Source organism: Lepidochelys kempii, chromosome 6, assembly GCF_965140265.1.
Source record: "Lepidochelys kempii isolate rLepKem1 chromosome 6, rLepKem1.hap2, whole genome shotgun sequence".
Taxonomy (NCBI): Eukaryota; Metazoa; Chordata; order Testudines; family Cheloniidae; genus Lepidochelys; species Lepidochelys kempii.
This window is the reverse complement of record NC_133261.1, coordinates 50,824,045-50,843,609: the sequence shown is the minus strand read 5'-3', so window position 1 is coordinate 50,843,609 and position 19,565 is coordinate 50,824,045. Positions and strand designations below refer to the sequence as shown.

At 41.5% G+C, this 19,565-nt stretch overlaps 1 protein-coding gene across 4 annotated transcripts in view; it reads right to left on the bottom strand.

Annotated features, from left to right (window-relative positions):
* Window positions 1-13,011, bottom strand: part of CTTN (cortactin) — a 35,164-nt gene extending 22,153 nt beyond the window's left edge. For 2 of the 4 annotated variants that reach the window (XM_073347889.1, XM_073347888.1), the window contains exons 1-3: window positions 6,812-6,895; window positions 5,720-5,793; window positions 3,288-3,417 (exon numbers count right to left, since the gene is read on the bottom strand). In XM_073347889.1, the coding sequence (XP_073203990.1) occupies window positions 3,288-3,417; window positions 5,720-5,793; window positions 6,812-6,895 (288 nt within the window). Of the gene's footprint in view, window positions 1-3,287; window positions 3,418-5,719; window positions 5,794-6,811; window positions 6,896-11,321; window positions 11,341-12,768 lie in introns of those variants that run through there. The other 2 variants (XM_073347886.1, XM_073347887.1) reach the window with 2 other exon arrangements.
* Window positions 13,012-19,565: the final 6,554 nt, after the last annotated feature.

Below are 19,565 nucleotides of genomic sequence, written 5' to 3'. Positions count from 1 at the left end.
TAGATGAGTGGGGGGAGGCAGAGAATTGGTTTTGATTCAAGTGAACATAACCTTATATCAGCAGAACCCTGGCAGCTATATAATACTTGTGCTTTAGTTTTTGATGGTTTTGAGAACAATCTGCACTGAACATTTTGGCCATTGAGGAATGCTTATTTTTCATTCTCAGCCTACTGGGATACGCAAAAAATACTAAAAACCTTGATTCCCAAATCAGCATCTTTCTCTGCAGAATACAGTATTGCTTTAATATCTCTGGCAGACATATATGGAGTACACTGGACTTTTAAATTCAACTGACCATCCCTGATACAATAGGAAGATGTTAGGTGGAGTTCCATACTGGAATTCTCAAATATCTTATTAAATGAATCACCTGGGCTCAAAGTTCTACCATCTACTCTGTCCAGAGAAGCATTTGGGCAACTGGCCTGAAAATTGTATGGGAACATGTTATCACTGAAACACATATACATTTCTTAACACTTACCCAAGCTGCTTCCATGAGTCAAGATGACTGATAATACAATACAAAAATGAGATATGCACAGCCCATACCAGAATCCAATAGACTGCATTTTGCAATCAGCCTTGCTTTGGGAAGTTTGCTGCTGATTCAGAGAGCCACTAATAGGAGTGTCCCAAGTTGAAATCCTTGTGAAATGAGCAGTTCAGTACTGGCATAAAACATAAAACTGGACTCTTTTTTAAATGAGCACAAGGTCACCAGAAGCCTTGGCTAGCTAAGCAAAAGGTGAGTTTTGAAAATACCTCCAGTTGCAAAGAATTATATTCTCAAAACAGAGAGGTGAAGCTTTGCTGAACATAATATTCTGAAGCAATTGTCCACTTACAAAATGTGGAAATTATGAATCTGAATATAATAAAGATGTTGCCAATTTCTGCATGTCAACTCTGATTTATATGTAGGTTAGATACTTCTTTATAATTCTGACCAACCCAGTATGTCTCTTTCATGTAGCTTGTTGATAACGTGTGGTGGCCAGTTTTCAGTGACATTAATGACTTTTTTAAGGGGATGGAAAAAAAAAATGTTCAAAGCAGTGCAGATAATTTATTCACACATCTTTCAATAACTTTGTGGAAGATCGGTGGCTAAATCCCACAGCACTGTTTTGAAAGTCTTAAACTGTATGTTTAGCCAGATGTTTTTCTTCCTGCTTTATCAAATTCAACTAATTAAATCTGTACACTGTTTTATCTTCTTCCATGGCACCACATCAGAATGGAAAGCGTCTCTTCCTATTTCATAACTAAACACCAAGTATTAAGTACTCAAAGATGTATCTCTGTATATTTAAAATATTCAAAAGATTGATTTAAAAAAACCTAGCTCCCCTGGAAACCCGTGGTGAAGCAGTACTCTGGTAGATTTTAATTAATCCTGGAGCTCTGACCCATGCAGTTATGCAAGTGATCAGTTAGGTCCACATCAAACTTATGACACTTAGACTTCAGGGCAAAATCCTGGCCCACTGAAGTCAATGGTTAAGCTCCCATTGAGTTAAAAGGAAACAGGATTTCGCCTGCAGTGAAGAGCTAGGTAGATGCTCTTGGAAAGGAAAGGACTGATCTTTTAAAGGATAAATAATTGTATGGTATTGTGGTATCATTTTAAAGATCCGTTTGTACCATCATGGAGTACTGATGGGGCAGACATCCAGACAGTTAAAATTTTGTTCTTTTACAGAAAGTTAAGTGTTACAAATACAGCACTATCTGCAATATTTGTTATTAACTCCGTTCCCCCCCCACCCCATCCACTTAGAAGCAGTCTTAGCATTTGTTTATTTAATGCATTCAGTTAGAATCCTAAATGGATGAGGGGAGGCCTAAGTAGCCAGCATGAGAGAGCTTGGAGTCCACAAGGTAGACTTAATAACTTAATCCAATAATTCTCTTACCCCAGTTCTCCACTGATTTGTGTTAGCCTGTTTTAAGGGTACAGAGGGTTATATAGCAAATTTCTGTGAAACAATAGGGCCCTGCCTACAAACAAACCAAAATCTGTTGGATATGATTAACAGGTAACGGAGTATCTTGGAAGCCATCTTGCTAGGTACCCACAAAGTTAATTAAGCAAGAAACTAAAATGTAATCTTATTTAGGCCTCAATATTTTAGCTCTAATTTTCTTATAGTGCAGTATTGTGCTGCAATGATATTACAAGTTGGATAACTAATGGGGGCAGATGAGCAACTAGAACAACTTCTAGTCAGCATCTTTTAATGTTAATACCACCAGTGAGCATGCAGTTATTTTAAAAAAAACCTAAGGATCATTAATATTTATACTTTGCACTGATGTTGACAGTGGTTTTAAACATTGACTCAATAGTTTATATTTCAAAGATGATAGTTGCAATCTGCCTAAAATACAAAGCCATTTTCTGGGTATCTGGGTTACTTCTCGCTGCTCATTTTTTCATACTTTTTTGAAGTGAGCGCTAGCTTCTAATTCAAGAAAATATAAATAAATATATTTATTCATTCATCCTTAGGCAGTCACAAGTACACAAAGAATTGATGCAGCAAATGAAATAGAAAATGGATTTATTCATATCTAGGTGCTTTCTTAATTTAGAAGAGTATCTTTAGAAACCTACACATTTACAGGAGGAGAAAGACCACAGGGCTATGAATTTTTGTTTATTGCCTGTGATCAGTCCATGATTTTTACTAAAATTACCCATGACTAAATCTTAGCCTTACTAATGAGCACATGACACGAGCAAGCAGACCAGGTCTAAAAATCACAAGACCAGGAAGAGGTGTGGAGCACCAATACATCAGTTCTCAAAAAGGCTTCCCTTTGTTACTCACAGATGACCCATTAACTCCCTTGAGTAAAATGAGACACAGGACCTGATCACACAGAGCCTAGATCTACAGAAAGGTTTTACAAGTATAATTAGCGTTAGTGGAGTGATAATTTTGCTGACAGTTACATCAGCAAAAGCCCTAGAGCAGACACAGTTATACCAGAATAAAGATGGTTTATACTGTCATAAGTTATTTTGATTCCCAAACTGGAATAATCTATAGCAGTATGAACACTTTTATACAGATATAACTGCATATATACTAGAGAGTTTGCAACTTTTACTGTACTGATATAATTAAATCAGCAAAACTTTTATATAGACACACCTAATTCACAAAAATAATCCCATCCCACTGACTACAATGGTATTTACTTAGGTGAGTAAGGCTTGCATTATCAGACCCATCCGCAATACATCTCCTGAGAAGATATTTTACACTTACTTTATCCATACGGTCTTGTTCCACACCAAACTTCCCTCCATAGCCACGGGAAGCTTTTGGTCCTGTTTCAAGCTCTTTCTCCTTGAGGCTCTGGTGTTCTTGGAACACATTCTCTCTCAGTTGGTGAATGCTTTAAAACAGAGAATCTGGTAGTTATATAATAAATTTTATAGACATGGTTAACGTTAAGACTTCCTCAGAGACAAGACTTTCTACTTGATGTGCTAATTTTGCACCCAAAAACCTGATCTTAACTTTAGGATTAGAAGATAAATGCTGGTAAGTGTACAATATGTATTTAATTATTATTTTTTTTTAGCCCTTCAGTACACCAAGCACTTCAAGTCTGGTTTTAAGAACTTTGACATTCATTTCATTGTGAAATCTGTTTTTAAAAACCAAAAAAATCCAGAACCCTTCATTTTAAGATCTACCATCCTGCATTGGGACTATAACAGGGAAGAGAAGTTTGCTATTTGATATTAATCCTGAAAAGTTGATTACCTAGTTACCAAATATGATTTTTTTTTTGTTTACCCTATCTAGGTATTTATATGACCCTCATCACTGTACCATTCTCTCTTCCCCTCCTCACCCCTTTCTTGTTAGTTCTCCCCTAGTGTGGGGGTTTTTTTGAGGGGGGAGAGAAGGGGAAAAAAAAGACTGTAAGCTTTTCATGGCAGGGACCATCTCTTCCAGTGCATTTGTACAATACCTACTGCAATGGGGTCCTAATTCCAGTTGAGGCTTTTGGACATTAATATAAAACAAGGAGGAGCTGAAAATAGGTTGATTTCCTTTCCCTTCCGCCAAGCTCTCTCTCTGGAAACAGAAAAAGAGGCTGGATGTAGAGGGAAAACCAATGATCTGCGCTTGACACTTCTGACATGAGTTTAAAGCTGCCTAAAGCATAACTGCTGTATATTTAGCCTGTAAATATCAGCAATGTACTCCAGAGAGTAAAACTGATCCCTAAAGTACACAAGAATTGCTGTACTGGGTCAGACCAACAGTCCATCTAGCCCTGTATCCAGTCTTCCAACAGTGGCTAGTGCCAGATGCTTCAAAGGGAATGAACAGAACAGGGCAATTATCAAGTGATCCATCCCCTGTTGTCCACTCCCGGTTTTAGTCAGTTAGAGGCTTAGGACACCCAGACCATGAGGTTGCATCGCTTATCATCTTAGCTAATAGTTATAGTTCTGGCCTTCACAACATCCCAGCAATGAGTTCCCCAAGCTGACTGTGCATTTTATGAAGGTGTATTTCCTTTTGTTTCTCTTAAACCTGCTGCCTATTAATTTGAGTGACCTCTGATTCTTGTGTTATGTGAAGGGGTAAACAACACTTCCTTATTCACTTTCTCCACACCAGTCATGATTGTAGAGACCCCTGTCATAGTGTCCCCTCCTTAGTCATCTCTTTTCCAAGCTGAATGGTCCCAATCTTTCTATTCTCTCCTCACATGGAAGCTGTTCCATACCCCACTTTTGTTGTCCTTCTCTGTACCTTTTCCAATTCCAGTTTTTTGAGAAGAGGCAACCAGAACTGTACGCAGCATTCAAAGTGTGGGCATAGCATGTATTTATATAGTGGCATTATGATATTTTCTGTCTTACGATCTATCCCTTTCCTAATGGTTCCAAACGTTGTTAGCTTTTTTCACTACTGCTGCACATTGAGCAGATGTTTTCTGCTCAAAGTAGGCCATTTAACTATTAAAAATAATTCCCTATTTTCAGCATTTGTGACCTTTTACTCCTTCAGCAAACAATGGGCACCTACATACTGCAGTGACTAGTGCCCTATGAATACGTAAGATAGAAGGAAGAGCTAGAACACTCTTTAGCTTTCAAAAGCAGAAGTCAGTTTTGAGACTAAAATTTCAAGCATGCCTTGTTAAGAAGTACGAGATTGAGAATTTGGTTGTAAAGGCACCTTACCATTTAAACAAGCTCTTGAGCTGATGGTCCATTGTGACACATGCATTTTCCTTTCAGATAGAGGCTAAAATATTGTTACAATATATTTTGGCATGCCAGAATTTTTAGAAGTTAGGATGACAATTTTTTAAGCCAATTCTAGGAATATAGGGCCTAAATCTATCCCCAGGAAATGGAGCTGTGTGTACCACCTGCCTCAAAAATGTCCATGTCATATGGTGATATACATCTTTTCACCTGAGCACAGCTGAGCACCCATGTGTAATTGTGAATATTACAAAGAGCAATTGTACAACCTATAGCCAGAAAGCAAGACTTTTTAGGTGCCTGCAGTCACAAAGGAGGCAAGAAGGAAAGGATTTGTGTAACCAATGCTCTATAGAGAGCCTCTTGTATTTTATCCATCAGGATGTAAGTTACTAAGGATCTGAACTTATCAAAAATTGCCTACATTAACAGTCACAAAGGAATCAAGAAGAGCTAGTTTACTTGATGTGTTCTTGATGTCCAGATCCTTGCACAGTTTTAGCACCCCAGCGCTGTTCTTTCTCACTCACATCATTCTGTCAAAGACATGTAAAATAAGTTAAAAACTATTAGACTTTAACCCAAGATTTCAGAGTTTCAGCACTTTGAAGGCCTTAAGGCTCTCTCATGCCACTGAAACAAGAAAGATTAGCTAACAACCTCATTGCCGCATTCACCTGTTTCTACTACAACCACCTCCCTGTCTTTTCTGTCATCGCCAATGAATAGAACACACTCCCAGTTCCTGCACCCTGCTTACCCCATCTCCACAGAGCAGGGCGGGAACAACAGTGCTCAGGACATGGAGCTTGTAGGCAGCAGCTACTGTCTCAACTTCCTGATCTAGTTTAAAAGGGAATGTACTTAGAGTGGGGTCAGAGTACTTAAAAGGGGCAATGTGCATCTCTCCCTCTCTCACACAGGGTGTGTGTCTCTGTCTGCCATGCTGTCTCCCCTCCCTCCATCTGTGCTGCCTTTTAGAGTATGAGGCTACATTAACAACGTGTTAACCCTTGAGGGCTCAGCCAAGTGCTAGTTCATCATTTACCAGTAAGGCATTCCCTGTAAGAAATATCCCACCCTCTTCCATCCTCTGACTTCACCACCTCCACCAAGCTTAGGGTGACCAGATGAAAGAGACAAAATATCGGGACACATGGGGGAAGCAAAAAATAAATAAATAAATTTAAAAAAAAGCGGCCGGAGCCGAGTTGCTGAACCAAAAAAAAATAAAAAAAGCAGCTGGAGTGTCCAAAGCCGCAACATCGGGCCGTGGGACAAAGAACTAAAAATCGGGACGTCTGGTCACCCTAACCAAGCGTCACAATCATCATTGCTGTGTACAGTATTAAATTGTTTGTTTAAAACTTATACTGTGTATACATATATATAATATAGTCTTTTGTCTGGTGAAAATTTTTTCCCTGGAACCTAAACCCAGCTCCTCCCTTTACATTAATTCTTATGGGGAAACTGGATTCGCTTTACATCATTTCGCTTAAAGTCACATTTTTCAGGAACATAACTACAATGTTAAGCGAGGAGTTACTGTACCTCAAAATCAGGATCTGTCTCCCAGTCGTCAGCTCCATCACTCTGGTTGACTGAAATGGCATGACCTGCAGTAGCCTTCCACATCTGAAACACCATCAAATGAAGTACTGTCACACTAGAGTTGCACTTAAATTCATTTCACATTATGACTGGGTTGATTAAGGACTAGTCCAATATTCTGAATATACTAGAGAAGTAAATTGTTTAATTAAACAACATTCGTAATATTGGCAGTTACAGCAGATGTGGTTACTAATAGTATCAGTTGTCCAGTTGCATTTGCAAACCAGACTGATAGCTCCCTGTGGTTTTTCTTTTGGCATTTAAAAAAGGCCAGAAATAATAACTGGCATTCTTTCAAAGAGAATGAGGAAGTTTCTTCTGGTAAGAGTCAAAATGTGTGGGCTTACTTCATTTATTAGTAACATGTGATAAACCATTGATGAGCTCTGTTCAAATGGGTCTTCTCATTAAAGTTTGCTTCACAAAAAGCTATTAACACTCAGATACTATATGTGTACTTATGTCTTAAAAGTAATATTTTTTCTAGCCTTTAGTAATGATGAGCACAGCAATTGCTAAATGCTATATTCTGTAGGTTCCTTTCATGTTTTACATTAATGAGATTCAGATATCAAGTATTATGAAAACAATCTGAATTTAAAATGTTTTAGATTTAGAAGGCATTTGTCCACTTGCAGGCAATAGTAGTACACATACTACATTTTTAAAGATATTCATTGATTAAAAATATGTACACATATTATTACTCTGTTTGCATAATGTTTCAGTATAAAGCAGAAGGAAAAAAATCCCCTTAAGTCCGCCGCAGCTCCCTACAGCTGCCCGCGCGGCTCTCCCCAACTCGGCTCCGGCCAGGGATGGGGAACGGCTCGGAACCGCAGCCTGGCCACGGTAAGAGCTGGGCAGGCAGCTGTGGGGAGCTGCTACCTGCCCTGGGCAACTCCACAGGTCTGCCCACTCCCCCCTGCCGGACCAGCATGAAGCCCAGCCAGGGAGCTGTGGCAGACCCTCCACCTGCCCACAATGAGAGCAGCCCCAGCCGTGTCCCCGCCCCCAAGGTTCCCCGCCCGGCTGAGGGCACGTGGAGTGTCTGCGACTCTGTGTGGGTGCCCCACAGCTGCCCACAAGGCTCTCCCCAACCGGGCTCCTGTAGGGAGGACGCCTTGGAGCCTCAGCCCGGACCCCAGCGTAGATCCACGGATGCGGATATCCGCAAAAATTATCTGTGGATCGGATGTGGATACACATTTGTGTATCCATACAGGGCTCTAGACAGAGCTACCAACCACCTCTCCGGGAGGTGCAGTATCTAGGCATTGGTAGTATCTTCACTAAGCAGTACAGTGGTGCAGCTGCACCACTGCAGCACTGTAAATATAGACCAGCCCTGAGGTAGAAAACTATGGAGTAATCTCCAGGGAGGCCTTAAAAAGAATAGGAGCAGAGAAGACAAAAAGGCATGATAACCTTATATACCTCCCCATCTCCAGTTTCTATAAAAATTAAGGACAAACATTAGTTAAACCACTCACTCTCTAAAATTCAATATTTTCAAGTTTTTTTTAATTTAAATACTAGGTTTTCTGCATTTATGCCCTTATCTTTAGTATATTCTCCCATTCAACTTTGTGCCTTTTTCCGTGCCACCCCATATACCAGAAATTCCCTCCTGTCTAAAATCTGCCAGTCTTCATTCAAAACAACTCTTTTAGCCACACACATTTTTGAGTCTCAACCATTTTAACACTGAACCTCCACTTGGTGTTTGTGTTGGACTGCACTGTCTGATGTTGTTTGATTGGAAGTGCCTTAGGACAGGGAACATAATTGCTTCTGTTCTGCTAGAAAAACTGAGGCTTGGTCTATACTACAGACTTATGTTGGATTTTCCTACACCCCTGAGTGATGTAGTTACATTGACCTAACCCCAAGTGTAAACAGTGCTATGTCGACAGGAGGGCTTCTGCAGTGCCAGCTATATATATATATATATATTTATTTTAATATATACATAAATGTTCCAAGTATGTGCTTTTACATGCGATTACACTATACTTCCATTTCTGTCAGTCACTTAGGGAGTGATCAAAAAAAGTATTTTGATGCCTAAACCCCAGACTCAAACACCTACGTCCATGCAATCCACAAAACTCCCACCGAATTGTATAGGCACCTAAACTTACTTGATGCCTATATTTCTGCCTTAGGCAGCAGCACACAACCTCTAGGCATCTGGTCACCTATCTTCCACCTAACCCCTAGGCCAATTCATGAACCCGGGAAGACAGGCCACCTAAGCTGTGTGCAAGTGCCCACTACAACAGGTGTGTCCAGAGGGAGCCTGCCAGATTGGGTCCCATTCAAAATTGAGTAGAACCTTATAACTTTTAGTCCACTGGTTAGAGCACTCCCCTGGGATGTGGGAGACCCAGGTTCAATTCTCCTTTTGCTAACAGAGCAGGAGAAAGTATTTGAATAGGTGTCTCCTACCTCTCAGGAACATGTGCTAGCCACTGAACTATGTAGGGGTCCCTCAGTCTCTCATGATGATTGTTCTCATTGAGCTAGGGAGAAAGAATACAAGTAACACTGTAGTCTAGTGGTTAGGGTGCTCATCTGGGACGTGGGAGACTCTGGATCCAAATCCCATGCTCCAACCACTCTTTCATTATTTATCCACAGTGGAACTGCTTCAACAGAACAGAGGGAGCCCCTGATTCAAATTCTCCCCCCCTCTCTGGAGGGAAGGGGGGGACAGGAAATTAACCTGGATCTCCAACATCCAAGATGAGTGCTCTAATCACTAGGCTAAGAATTAAAAGATCAGCACCACACCACTTCCTCCTCAAGCCATTTTGCTGGAAGAGAGGCAGGTGCCTAACTCATTCTCCACAAGAAACACCTTAGACACCTAAGCCATCTGACTCCAGGTGGTGGTATCCATTCGTGGATTGTCATGTACAGGTAGGCCCCTCCCTGCAGCCTGGACTTAGGTACTTACCTCTGTGAGAAGTGTGGGGCTTAGCACTGACCCTTCTGGTCAGCATTTCCCATTGGCTGTCTTAGGCAGCTCCCCAACAAATAAGCTGGCTTTTGTGAATTACATGGCTATTCAGTGTTTACACTGCAGCCTACAAGTTACAAGATAATTCAATCAATTCTGAGTTTAGCAATATTCAAGCCTAACTCAGAATGTATTTGTTTCCTCCTCAACCTTGTTAAAAGTGGTAATCAAGAAAGACTGGAAGCTGAAGGACTTTTTATAAACAGTATTTTAAAAAATCCTGGTCCAAGACCATACTATAACAAATGTCCATCCTCTCCCCCCTCTGTCCCCCAACCAGAGTTCTGTTAGGGTAACTATAAAGATATAGCAATAATAATTAAAATCAGATACATTTTCTCATTTTCTACTAGGCATAATTTGCAGCCCCACCATAATAGGTTTCCTCAGTAGTTGCTGTATCTGTATCTGGCAGATCTCTTTCCAACTAGACTACAGAGAAATATGATCCATACTGTATCCAGGAGTCACTGACTCATGTGGTCAAATTTCTGGAAAAAGGGAACTGCAGTTCAAAACACACAGAGGCTAAATATATGCTTTTGATTTATCAGGCCATTTCTGTCCTTTATTATGTTGACGAATCAGCAGCCACAGAGTTTTCCACAGAGCATATTTGGAAGTAGAGGAATTCAAGCTCCCTTCTCCCACAAGGGGCTAAGAACAGGTTCCCTGAACGAGAGGGAGGTGCCAGTCAATTAACTTGGTCAGCAATGCTATATCTAGAGGTGCTTGTTGGAGTCAAAATAACGGATGGGTACCTGTCACAGTGAAAGGGCTAACTGCACCTCTTTTCCCTTTGTGATCTCTCAGAGTGTACCCATTCAGATGTTAGGCCTCCTGCCTTTGCCTATCTCAAGAGGAATTTTGCAATTCTCCCACACCTCTGGGAACTGAGGCCTGGGTATCCACCATTATTAACCTGCAGGCCCAACTGAGTGCAGGCACCTTTGGAAGCCTGTGACCAGTGATCACACCGCTTTCTTCAAAACAGACCAAAGCATTAGAAGAAAAATGGGATTTTAAAATGGCAATAGATGCACATCCAGCTTACCACCCTCCTAGAACCTAGAAAGCTATAAAGTCTCCAGACACAGCCAGAGGCAGTTGTGTGTCTTGGTCTGGTTCCCCTGAACAGTTTAACTACTGGCCCTCTCTTGAGAAAGGGTCCCTTTTCAATCCTGTCAGAGCTTCTTTGTTCTGATTGGTGTTCCCAATCCATCTGGTCAAAACCAGTTTCGTAGGTTGGAGGAAACAAAAATAATCAAAGCTAGCAGTTTTGGCACAGTTCCTTCTGTTTGCTGAGAAGAGCCTACCTTCATTCAGTATTCTACCTACCTATTTCTTCAGACAGCTCTTTACTGAGTTAACCCAATATAGTCACACAGTAAGCATCCCAATAACAAGATCAACATACAATACCTATGAATATTACTGAGTAGCTCCAAATCCATCACAGTACCCAATTGTGGAAGTCCTACTGGAAAGCACCAAGAAAGCCAATGAAAAAGAAGTGTATTGCACTAATTATTTACCGTCTCATTCAGGATATAACCAGTTTTCTACTCCGGATAGACACTGAAAGACTGTCAGGCCTGCAGGGCTATCAAGCTTTGACAGTTTGAATGAATGAGATTGTCACACACAGAAATAACCTGTGAGTGAGACACATGAAGAATCTTTCATCACCAGAGGCCATGTTAAAAACCAGACTTAAATTTACAGCTGCTACTCTGAAACCTGTCATCTGGGATTAATTTTGTTAGTCTCTAAGGTGCCACAAGTCCTCCTTTTCTTTTTTCCAAGATGACAGTGACTCCTTCCAAAGGAAAACGAATTAGGAGTCAGCTGCACCTAATGATGCTTTGTTCCTCATTTGTCTGATTACAGAAAGACACCCCATTCCCTCCTGAAGTCTTATACAGAGACAGCTGCTGTAGGCCCTAGAATCAGTCACACCCATCTGCATTTAATCACAGATTCAGTAGGGGATGACTAGCTTTTAGACAGTAACATGGACAGCTACCACAAGCCTCCCAGGCACAGAGTGGAAACCTTGCCCCCAATCTCAAACGGGTAAACCTAGGGAAAGAATGAAGAGCTCTGCTGCACCCACCCAGTATCCCAGAGAAGTCCACTTCAACATCTCAGAAAGAGAGACCCAGGGAAAAGCTCAAACTGCCTAGTTCACACACATACCAACCCCCCCCCCCCCCACACACACACACTCACTCGCATGTCCCAGGGAGAGGGGGGGACTAGCTGAAGGCCATGGTTAAACAGCCACAGTTCAGGAGGACGGGATAAGGGGGGGGAGAGAGAAAACAAAGAAAGTTAGTCATGTAGCTGCACTGTGCGTATCAGGGGGGAGTGCTGCAGACCAAATCATTAACACCTCTCTGGGGCAGGCTGTACCCTGCCCCCGCCCTAAGCCTCCCCCGCTCAGACCGCAACACAGAGCCGGAGTCCGTCACCAAACCGTGCTGCTCAGCTGGGGGGTTAGCCCGTAAGAGAAAGTTCAGCTCCGCCGCAGCCTCCTCTAACCCCACCACCTTCAGCAGCCACACTCGTCCAGCCCCACCCCGCAACTCAAGCCAGGGCGGGCCCAAGACTAGCTCCCGCTCGCTTTACCGGGGCTAAAAGGGAGAGATGTGGTGAACCAACCCCGGGTCGGTTGTTCCCCGCCCCCCAAAAAGACGGTGGGTGGCCTGACTTCCTTTTGACACCCACCGCTTTGAAGAGCAAAACAACTGGCACAGAGATGAAGGCGGCCGCAGCGTCCCCCGGGGGAAAGGGGAGAATACGGAAAAGCAAATGTCTCCTCCTCATCCCAGCTTTTTGCCCCGGGGATTGCGCTCATGCCACTTACTTTGTTCCCAGCTCACTTCCCGACTGCACAGCTTCTGCAGCTGCTGCTTCCTAGCTCGGCTGCTGTGGCAATTTCCGTTTCTCCCAGACTCCCATTTCCTGTTCTTCCCTCGCACGTCAGGCGGTGGGGTATGGCTGCACAAGCTCCAGGGCTGCTGGGCTTCCGCCCGCGGCCCGAGCCGCGCTGCCCGAGTGCCCCTGTCGGCTTGCCCCCCGGATCCCTTTGTCTACGCAAGAATCGTTGCTTCTGGGCTCGGAGCTGCTCCCTAGACCGCACTCCGGGAAACCCACCGTCTCCATTGCGCTTCCCACTCTCCCTGCACCTCCGGCAGCTTTCCAGAGCCCATTATCCATGCATCCTCTGGTGCTGCGCCTTCCTGCTGCTGCTCTGCAGAGCTCATTTCAACATTATTGTTATTGCTTATTTCAACGAGTCAGGCTTGTCAAACTGGGAGAACCTGAATGAGCCACATGAAAGTACTAGTCTCGAAGGATTGCAAATTCCGGGGGAGCGCTAAGATACATACTGTGGCGATGAGACCTACGGAAAACACGAACAGCGAGACGCCTATTAAACGGCTATAAAATACAATAAAATAAGCAAAAAGTGGGGACTTTTTTGCCAAAGGATAAAACGTGATAACTCTACAGAGTATCGCCCCCACCTCATTGCAACAATATTGGTTAGCGTGAATTTAACCGAACAAAGGACCCAATGAAATAAAAAAGTTACCTTGAGGCAGGGATGTTATAATTTGAATAAGGGGCATTAAATATGGATAATCTAAATGTCTCATTAAAAACACTTTATTCCAATTTTAAACCTTGCTTTATAGAGGACCGGTACTGGAAAATAACGGATTGATAGACTTTTTTTTTTTTTGTGCTGCTTCTTCCCTGGAGAGAAGGTGGGTTAGTTTTTGGGGAGGACGGTAGGTACTTTAGTACTTTCAAACGTCACATCCTGTCCTTCCTGATTTTGTGGAAGGACTTGTTGGAGAGCTCTGATGTATATGGTTTTTCATCTCTTTAATAAAGATTCAGCAAGCACTACAATTAAAATCCCCTCTTCCGTCTCCCTTCCCGGACATGTCAATTGGCCATTTGAATTAAATAAATGCTACTGGTTTAAAGTCTGAGTAAAAATTGCTCAACCTCAATTGATATGGTGATTTTACTTGCTTGATGTGGTTATGTAGTCATGCTATAGTTCATAGTCCCAGAAAAAACAGGAGGCAGACAGGTTTCAGAGTAACAGCCGTGTTAGTCTGTATTCGCAAAAAGAAAAGGAGTACTTGTGGCACCTTAGGGACTAACCAATTTATTTGAGCATGAGCTTTCGAACTGAATTTGTAATGTAAAACACATCCCTCCTGCCAAATAATAAAGAGAAAAGTCTCTCTTTCCAAATGAACTAGACTTGCAAATCTGAGTGCTACATGAATCTATCAATACAATATTTGAAAATTAATTTCAATTACATGGGTGGTTAAAAAAAAAAGAAAAAAGGTTATTTGAAGTGCTTTCCATGGACTTCCATCCAGCCCAGTATCCTGGAGGTCAAGGTAAGGTTTGACAAAGTCCTGCCTGGGATGATTTAGTTGGGGACTGGTCCTGCTTTGAGCAGGGGGTTGGACTAGATGACCTCCTGAGGTCCCTTCCAACCCTGATATTCTATGATTCTTGTCTACCGACAGTGGCCAATGCCAGGTGCCCCAGAGGGAGTGAACCAAACAGGTAATGATTTTCCTCCTGCCATCCATCTCCACCCTCTAACACAGGTTTGGGCCACCATTCCTTACCTATCCTGGCTAATAGCCATTAATGGACTTAGCCTCCATGAATTTATCCAGTTCTCTTTTAAACCCCATTATATTCCTAACCTTCACAACCTCCTCAGGCAAGGAGTTCCACTGGTTGACTGTGTGCTGTGTGAAGAACTTCCTTTTATTTGTTTTAAACCTACTGCCCATTAATTTCATTTGGTGGCCCCCTAGTTCTTATATAATGGGAACAAGTAAATAACTTTTCCTTATTCACTTTCTCCACACCACTCATGATTTTATATCCCTCTGTCATAGCCCCACCTTAGTCTCCACTTTTTCAAGCTGAAAAGTCCTAGCCTCTTTAATCTCTCCTCCTATGGGACCCGTTCCAAACCCCTAATCATTTTTGTTGCCCTTTTCTGAACCTTTTCTAATGCCAGTATATCTTTTTTGAGATAAGGGGACCATATCTGTACGCAGTATTCAAGATGTGGGCATACCATAGATTTATATAAGGGCAAGAAGATACTCTCTGTCTTATTCTCTATCCCTTTTTTAATGATTCCTAACATCCCGTTTGCTTTTTTGACTACCACTGCACACTGCGTGGTCATCTTCAGAGAACTATCCACAATGACTCCAAGATCTTTCTCCTGATTAGTTGTAGCTAAATTAGCCCCCATCATATTGTATGTGCATTGCTTTACATTTATCCACATTAAATTTCATTTGCTATTCATCCCCAGTCACTTAGTTTTGTGAGATCTTTTTGAAGTTCTTCACAGTCTGCTTTGGTCTTGACTATCTTGAGCAGTTTCGTATCATCTGCAAACTTTGCCACCTCACTGTTTACCCCTTTCTCCAGATCATTTATGAATAAGTTGAATAGGATTGGTCCTAGGACTGACTCTTGGGGAACACCACTACTTACCCCTTTCCATTCTGAAAATTTACCATTACTACCCTTTGTTCTCTGTCTTTTAACCAGTTCTCAATGCATGAAAGGATCTTCCCTCTTATCCCATGACAACTTAATTTACGTAAGAGCCTTTGGTGAGGGACCTTGTCAAAGCCTTTCTGGAAATCTAAGTACACTGTGTTCACTGGATCCCCCTTGTCTACGTTTGTTGACCCCTTCAAAGAACTCTATAGATTATTATTAATTATTATTAATAGATTAAGAAATGATTTCCCTTTACAGAAATCATGTTGACTTTTGCCCAACAATTTATGTTCTTCTATGTGTCTGACAATTTTATTCTTTATCATTGTTGCAACTAATTTGCCCAGTATTGATGTTAGACTTACTGGTCTGTAATTGCTGGGATCACTTCTAGAGCCATTTTAAAATATTGGCATGATATTAGCTATCTTCCAGTCATCGGGTACAGAAGCTGATTTAAAGGACAGGTTATAAACCATAGTTAATAGTTCCACAATTTCACATTTGAGTTCTTTCAGAACTCTTGGGTGAATGCCATCTGGTCCCAGTGACTTATTACTGTTAAGTTTCTCAATTAATTCTAAAACCTCCTCTAGTGACACTTCAATCTGTGACAATTCCTCAGCTTTGTCACCTTCAAAAGATGGCTCAGGTTTGGGAATCTCCCTAACAGCCTCAGCCATGAAGTCAGAAACTAAAGGAATTCTTTGCTTCACTGCGATGACTTTATCGTCTTTTAAGTGCTCCTTTTGTATCTCGATTGTCCAAGGGGGCCCCACTTGTTTAGCAGACTTCCTGCTTCTGCTGTACTTAAAAAACATTTTATTACCTTTTGAGTTTTTGGCTAGCTGTTCTTCAAACTCCTTTTTGGCTTTTCTTATTACATTTTTACACTTAATTTGGCAGTGTTTATGCGCCTTTCTATTTACCTCACTAGGATTTGACTTCCACTTTTTAAAAGATGCCTTTTTCATCTCTTACTGCTTCTTTTACATGGTTGTTAAGCCACGGTGATTCCTTTTTAGCTCTTTTACTGTATTTTTTAATTTGGGGGTATACGTTTAAGTTGAGCCTCTATTATGGTGTCTTTGAAAAGTGTCCATGCAGCTTGCAGGGATTTCACTCTAGTCACTGTACCTTTTAATTTCTGTTTAACTAACCTCCTCATTTTTGCATAGTTTCCCTTTTTGAAATTAAATGCCACAGTATTGGGCTGTTGAGGTGTTCTTCCCACCACAGGAATGTTAAATGTTATTATATTATGGTCACTATTTCCAAGCAGTCCTGTTATAGTTACCTCTTGGACCAGATCCCACGCTCCACTCAGGACTAAATCGAGAGTTGCCTCTCCCCTTGTGGGTTCCTGTACCAGCTGATCCAAGAAGCAGTCATTGAAAGTATCGAGAAATTTTGTCTCTGCATCTTGTCCTGAGGTGACATGTACCAGTCAATATGGGGATAATTGAAATCCCCTACTATTATTGAGTTCTTTATTTTGATAGCCTGTCTAATCTCCCTTAGCATTTCATCATTACAATCCTCGTCAGGTGGTTGATAATAGATCCCTACAGTCATATTCTTATTAGAGCATGGAATTACTATCCATAGAGATCTATGGAACATGTGGATTCATTTAAGATTTTTATTTCATTTGATTCTACATTTTCTTTCACAGATAGTGCCACTCCCCCCCACCCCCTGCACAACCTGTTCTGTCCTTCCGGTATATTTTGTACCCCGGAACGATTGTGTCCCATTGATTGTTCTCACTCCACCAGGTTTCTGAGATGCCTATTATATCAATATCCTCTTTTAAAATGAGGCACTAGTTCACCCACATTATTTAGACTTCTAGCATTTGTGTACAAGCACTTTAAAAACTTGTCACTGTTTATTTGTCTGCCCTTTTCTGATGTGTCAGATTCTTTTTTATGTGAATGTTTCTCATCTGATCTGGCCATTACTTTATCCTCTTCCATCCTCTCCTCCTGACTAAAACAGAGAGTCTCTATCAATAGACTCTCCTTTAAGAGAAGTCTCTGTCCAATCATAGAATATCAGGGTTGGAAGGGACCTCAGGAGGTCATCTAGTCCAACTCAAAGCATGACCAACCCCCAACTAAATCATCCCAACCAGGGCTTTGTCAAGCCTGACCTTAAAAACTTCTAAGGAAGGAGATTCCACCACCTCCCTAGATAACACATTCTAGCGTGTCACCACCCTCCTAGTGAAAAAGTTTTTCCTACTATCCAACCTAAACCTCCCCCACTGCAACTTGAGACCATTACTCCTTGTTCTGTCATCTGCTACCACTGAGAACAGTCTAGAACCATCCTCTTTAGAACCCCCTTTCAGGTAGTTGAAAGCAGCTATCAAATCCCCCCCTCATTCTTCTCTTCCACAGACTAAACAATTCCAGTTCCCTCAGCCTCTCCTCATAAGTCATGTGTTCCAGTCCCCTAATCATTTTTGTTGCCCTCCGCTGGACGTTTTCCAATTTTTCCACATCTTTGTTGTAGCGTGGGGCCCCAAACTAGACACAGTACTCCAGATGAGGCCTCACCAATGTTGAATAGAGGGGAATGATCACATCCCTCGATCTGCTGGCAATCCACATGCTCCTCTGCAACAATCGGCTTTCCCCCATCTCTTAGTTTAAAAACTGCTCTGCAACCTTTTAATGTTAAGTGCCAGCAGTCTGGATCCACTTTGGTTTAGGTGGAGCCCATCGTTCCTATATGGGCTCTCCCTATCCCAAAAGTTTCCCCAGTTCCTAATAAATTTAAACCCCTCCTCTCTACACCATCATCTCATCCATGCATTGAGACTCTGAAGCTCTGCTTGCCTACCTGGCCCTGCGTGTGAAACTGGAAGCATTTCTGAGAATGCCACGATAAAGGTCCTGGATTTCAGTCTCTTTCCCAGCAGCCTAAATTTGGCCTCCAGGACGTCTCTCCTATCCTTCCCTATGTCAGTGGTACCCATGTACCATGACCACCAGCTCCTCCTCAGCACTACACATAAGTCTATCGAGATCCAAGTTTATTTTGTCATATAAATTTATTAGGTGTTTTAAACAGGGATCTCTGATCATACAACTTTCAGACTAATAAATTTATACAGCCTACAGGCCCAGCAGTAGTAAAAAATGCTTGTCACCCTTCTTTCAAAGGGTTTTTATTTATAAATATAAACTATAGGAGAAGGTAAGATGGGAGAGGAGATTGAACTGGGTAAATTGTGTTTTCTGTATGCGAGACTGTTCCTGCTCTTAAAATCTCCAAAAAAATTACTTCTTTAAAGTTTTCCCAGTTGACTATCATTTTTCTTAAATCACCTAATGAAGTGCTCGCTGCTTAGTCATATGCACAAACTTTTCACTTTTACTGCAGCTGCTGTGGCGCAAGCATCTGGAATACATTTGGCACTTTGCATAATGACATACACAAAACTTTTAAATATATAATCTACTTAAAATTCAGGCTGAGATTTATCTACTTTAACACTCCAAGAAGTGTTCCTACATAAAGTTAAGAATGGCATATTGCTGTTATGTTTTTCTTTGGTGGTAGAGAGAGGTGGTCAAATTTTAATTAAAATTATATTGAAGATTTGTTAAAAAGTTAATACAATAAAAAAATCAGTAGCATTACCACTTTTCTATTTGGCCTTCTACTCAATTTCCCTACCAATTCCTAATTGTTTCTCATTTTACACAAAGTAGCATTTGTCATTTTGACTACCCCTGCAAAAATGTTGTCAGCACATTCTATGGGAGACTATTCCCCAGTATTTCCCCACTTCCAAGATGTTCTCATAGACATTTTTAACTATGGACAGCTTCCCTCATTTCAGTGCTGAAAAATCTTTACAGCTTTAGGACAGCAAACTTTTCAACTGGAGGCCAGGCAAAGGGAGAGGGAGAGTTTTTTTTTTTTTTTATAGTTTCATCTCTTGCTAGTGAGAAAATTATTCTCTGCAATTAGAAATGTATCCAGGCTGACCTACAAAATGATTGAAGGGAAGCTCATTTATGCAAGTAAAGGCAAACTGCAAAGTGTTATGTGATTGTATTTTAAAACATCACT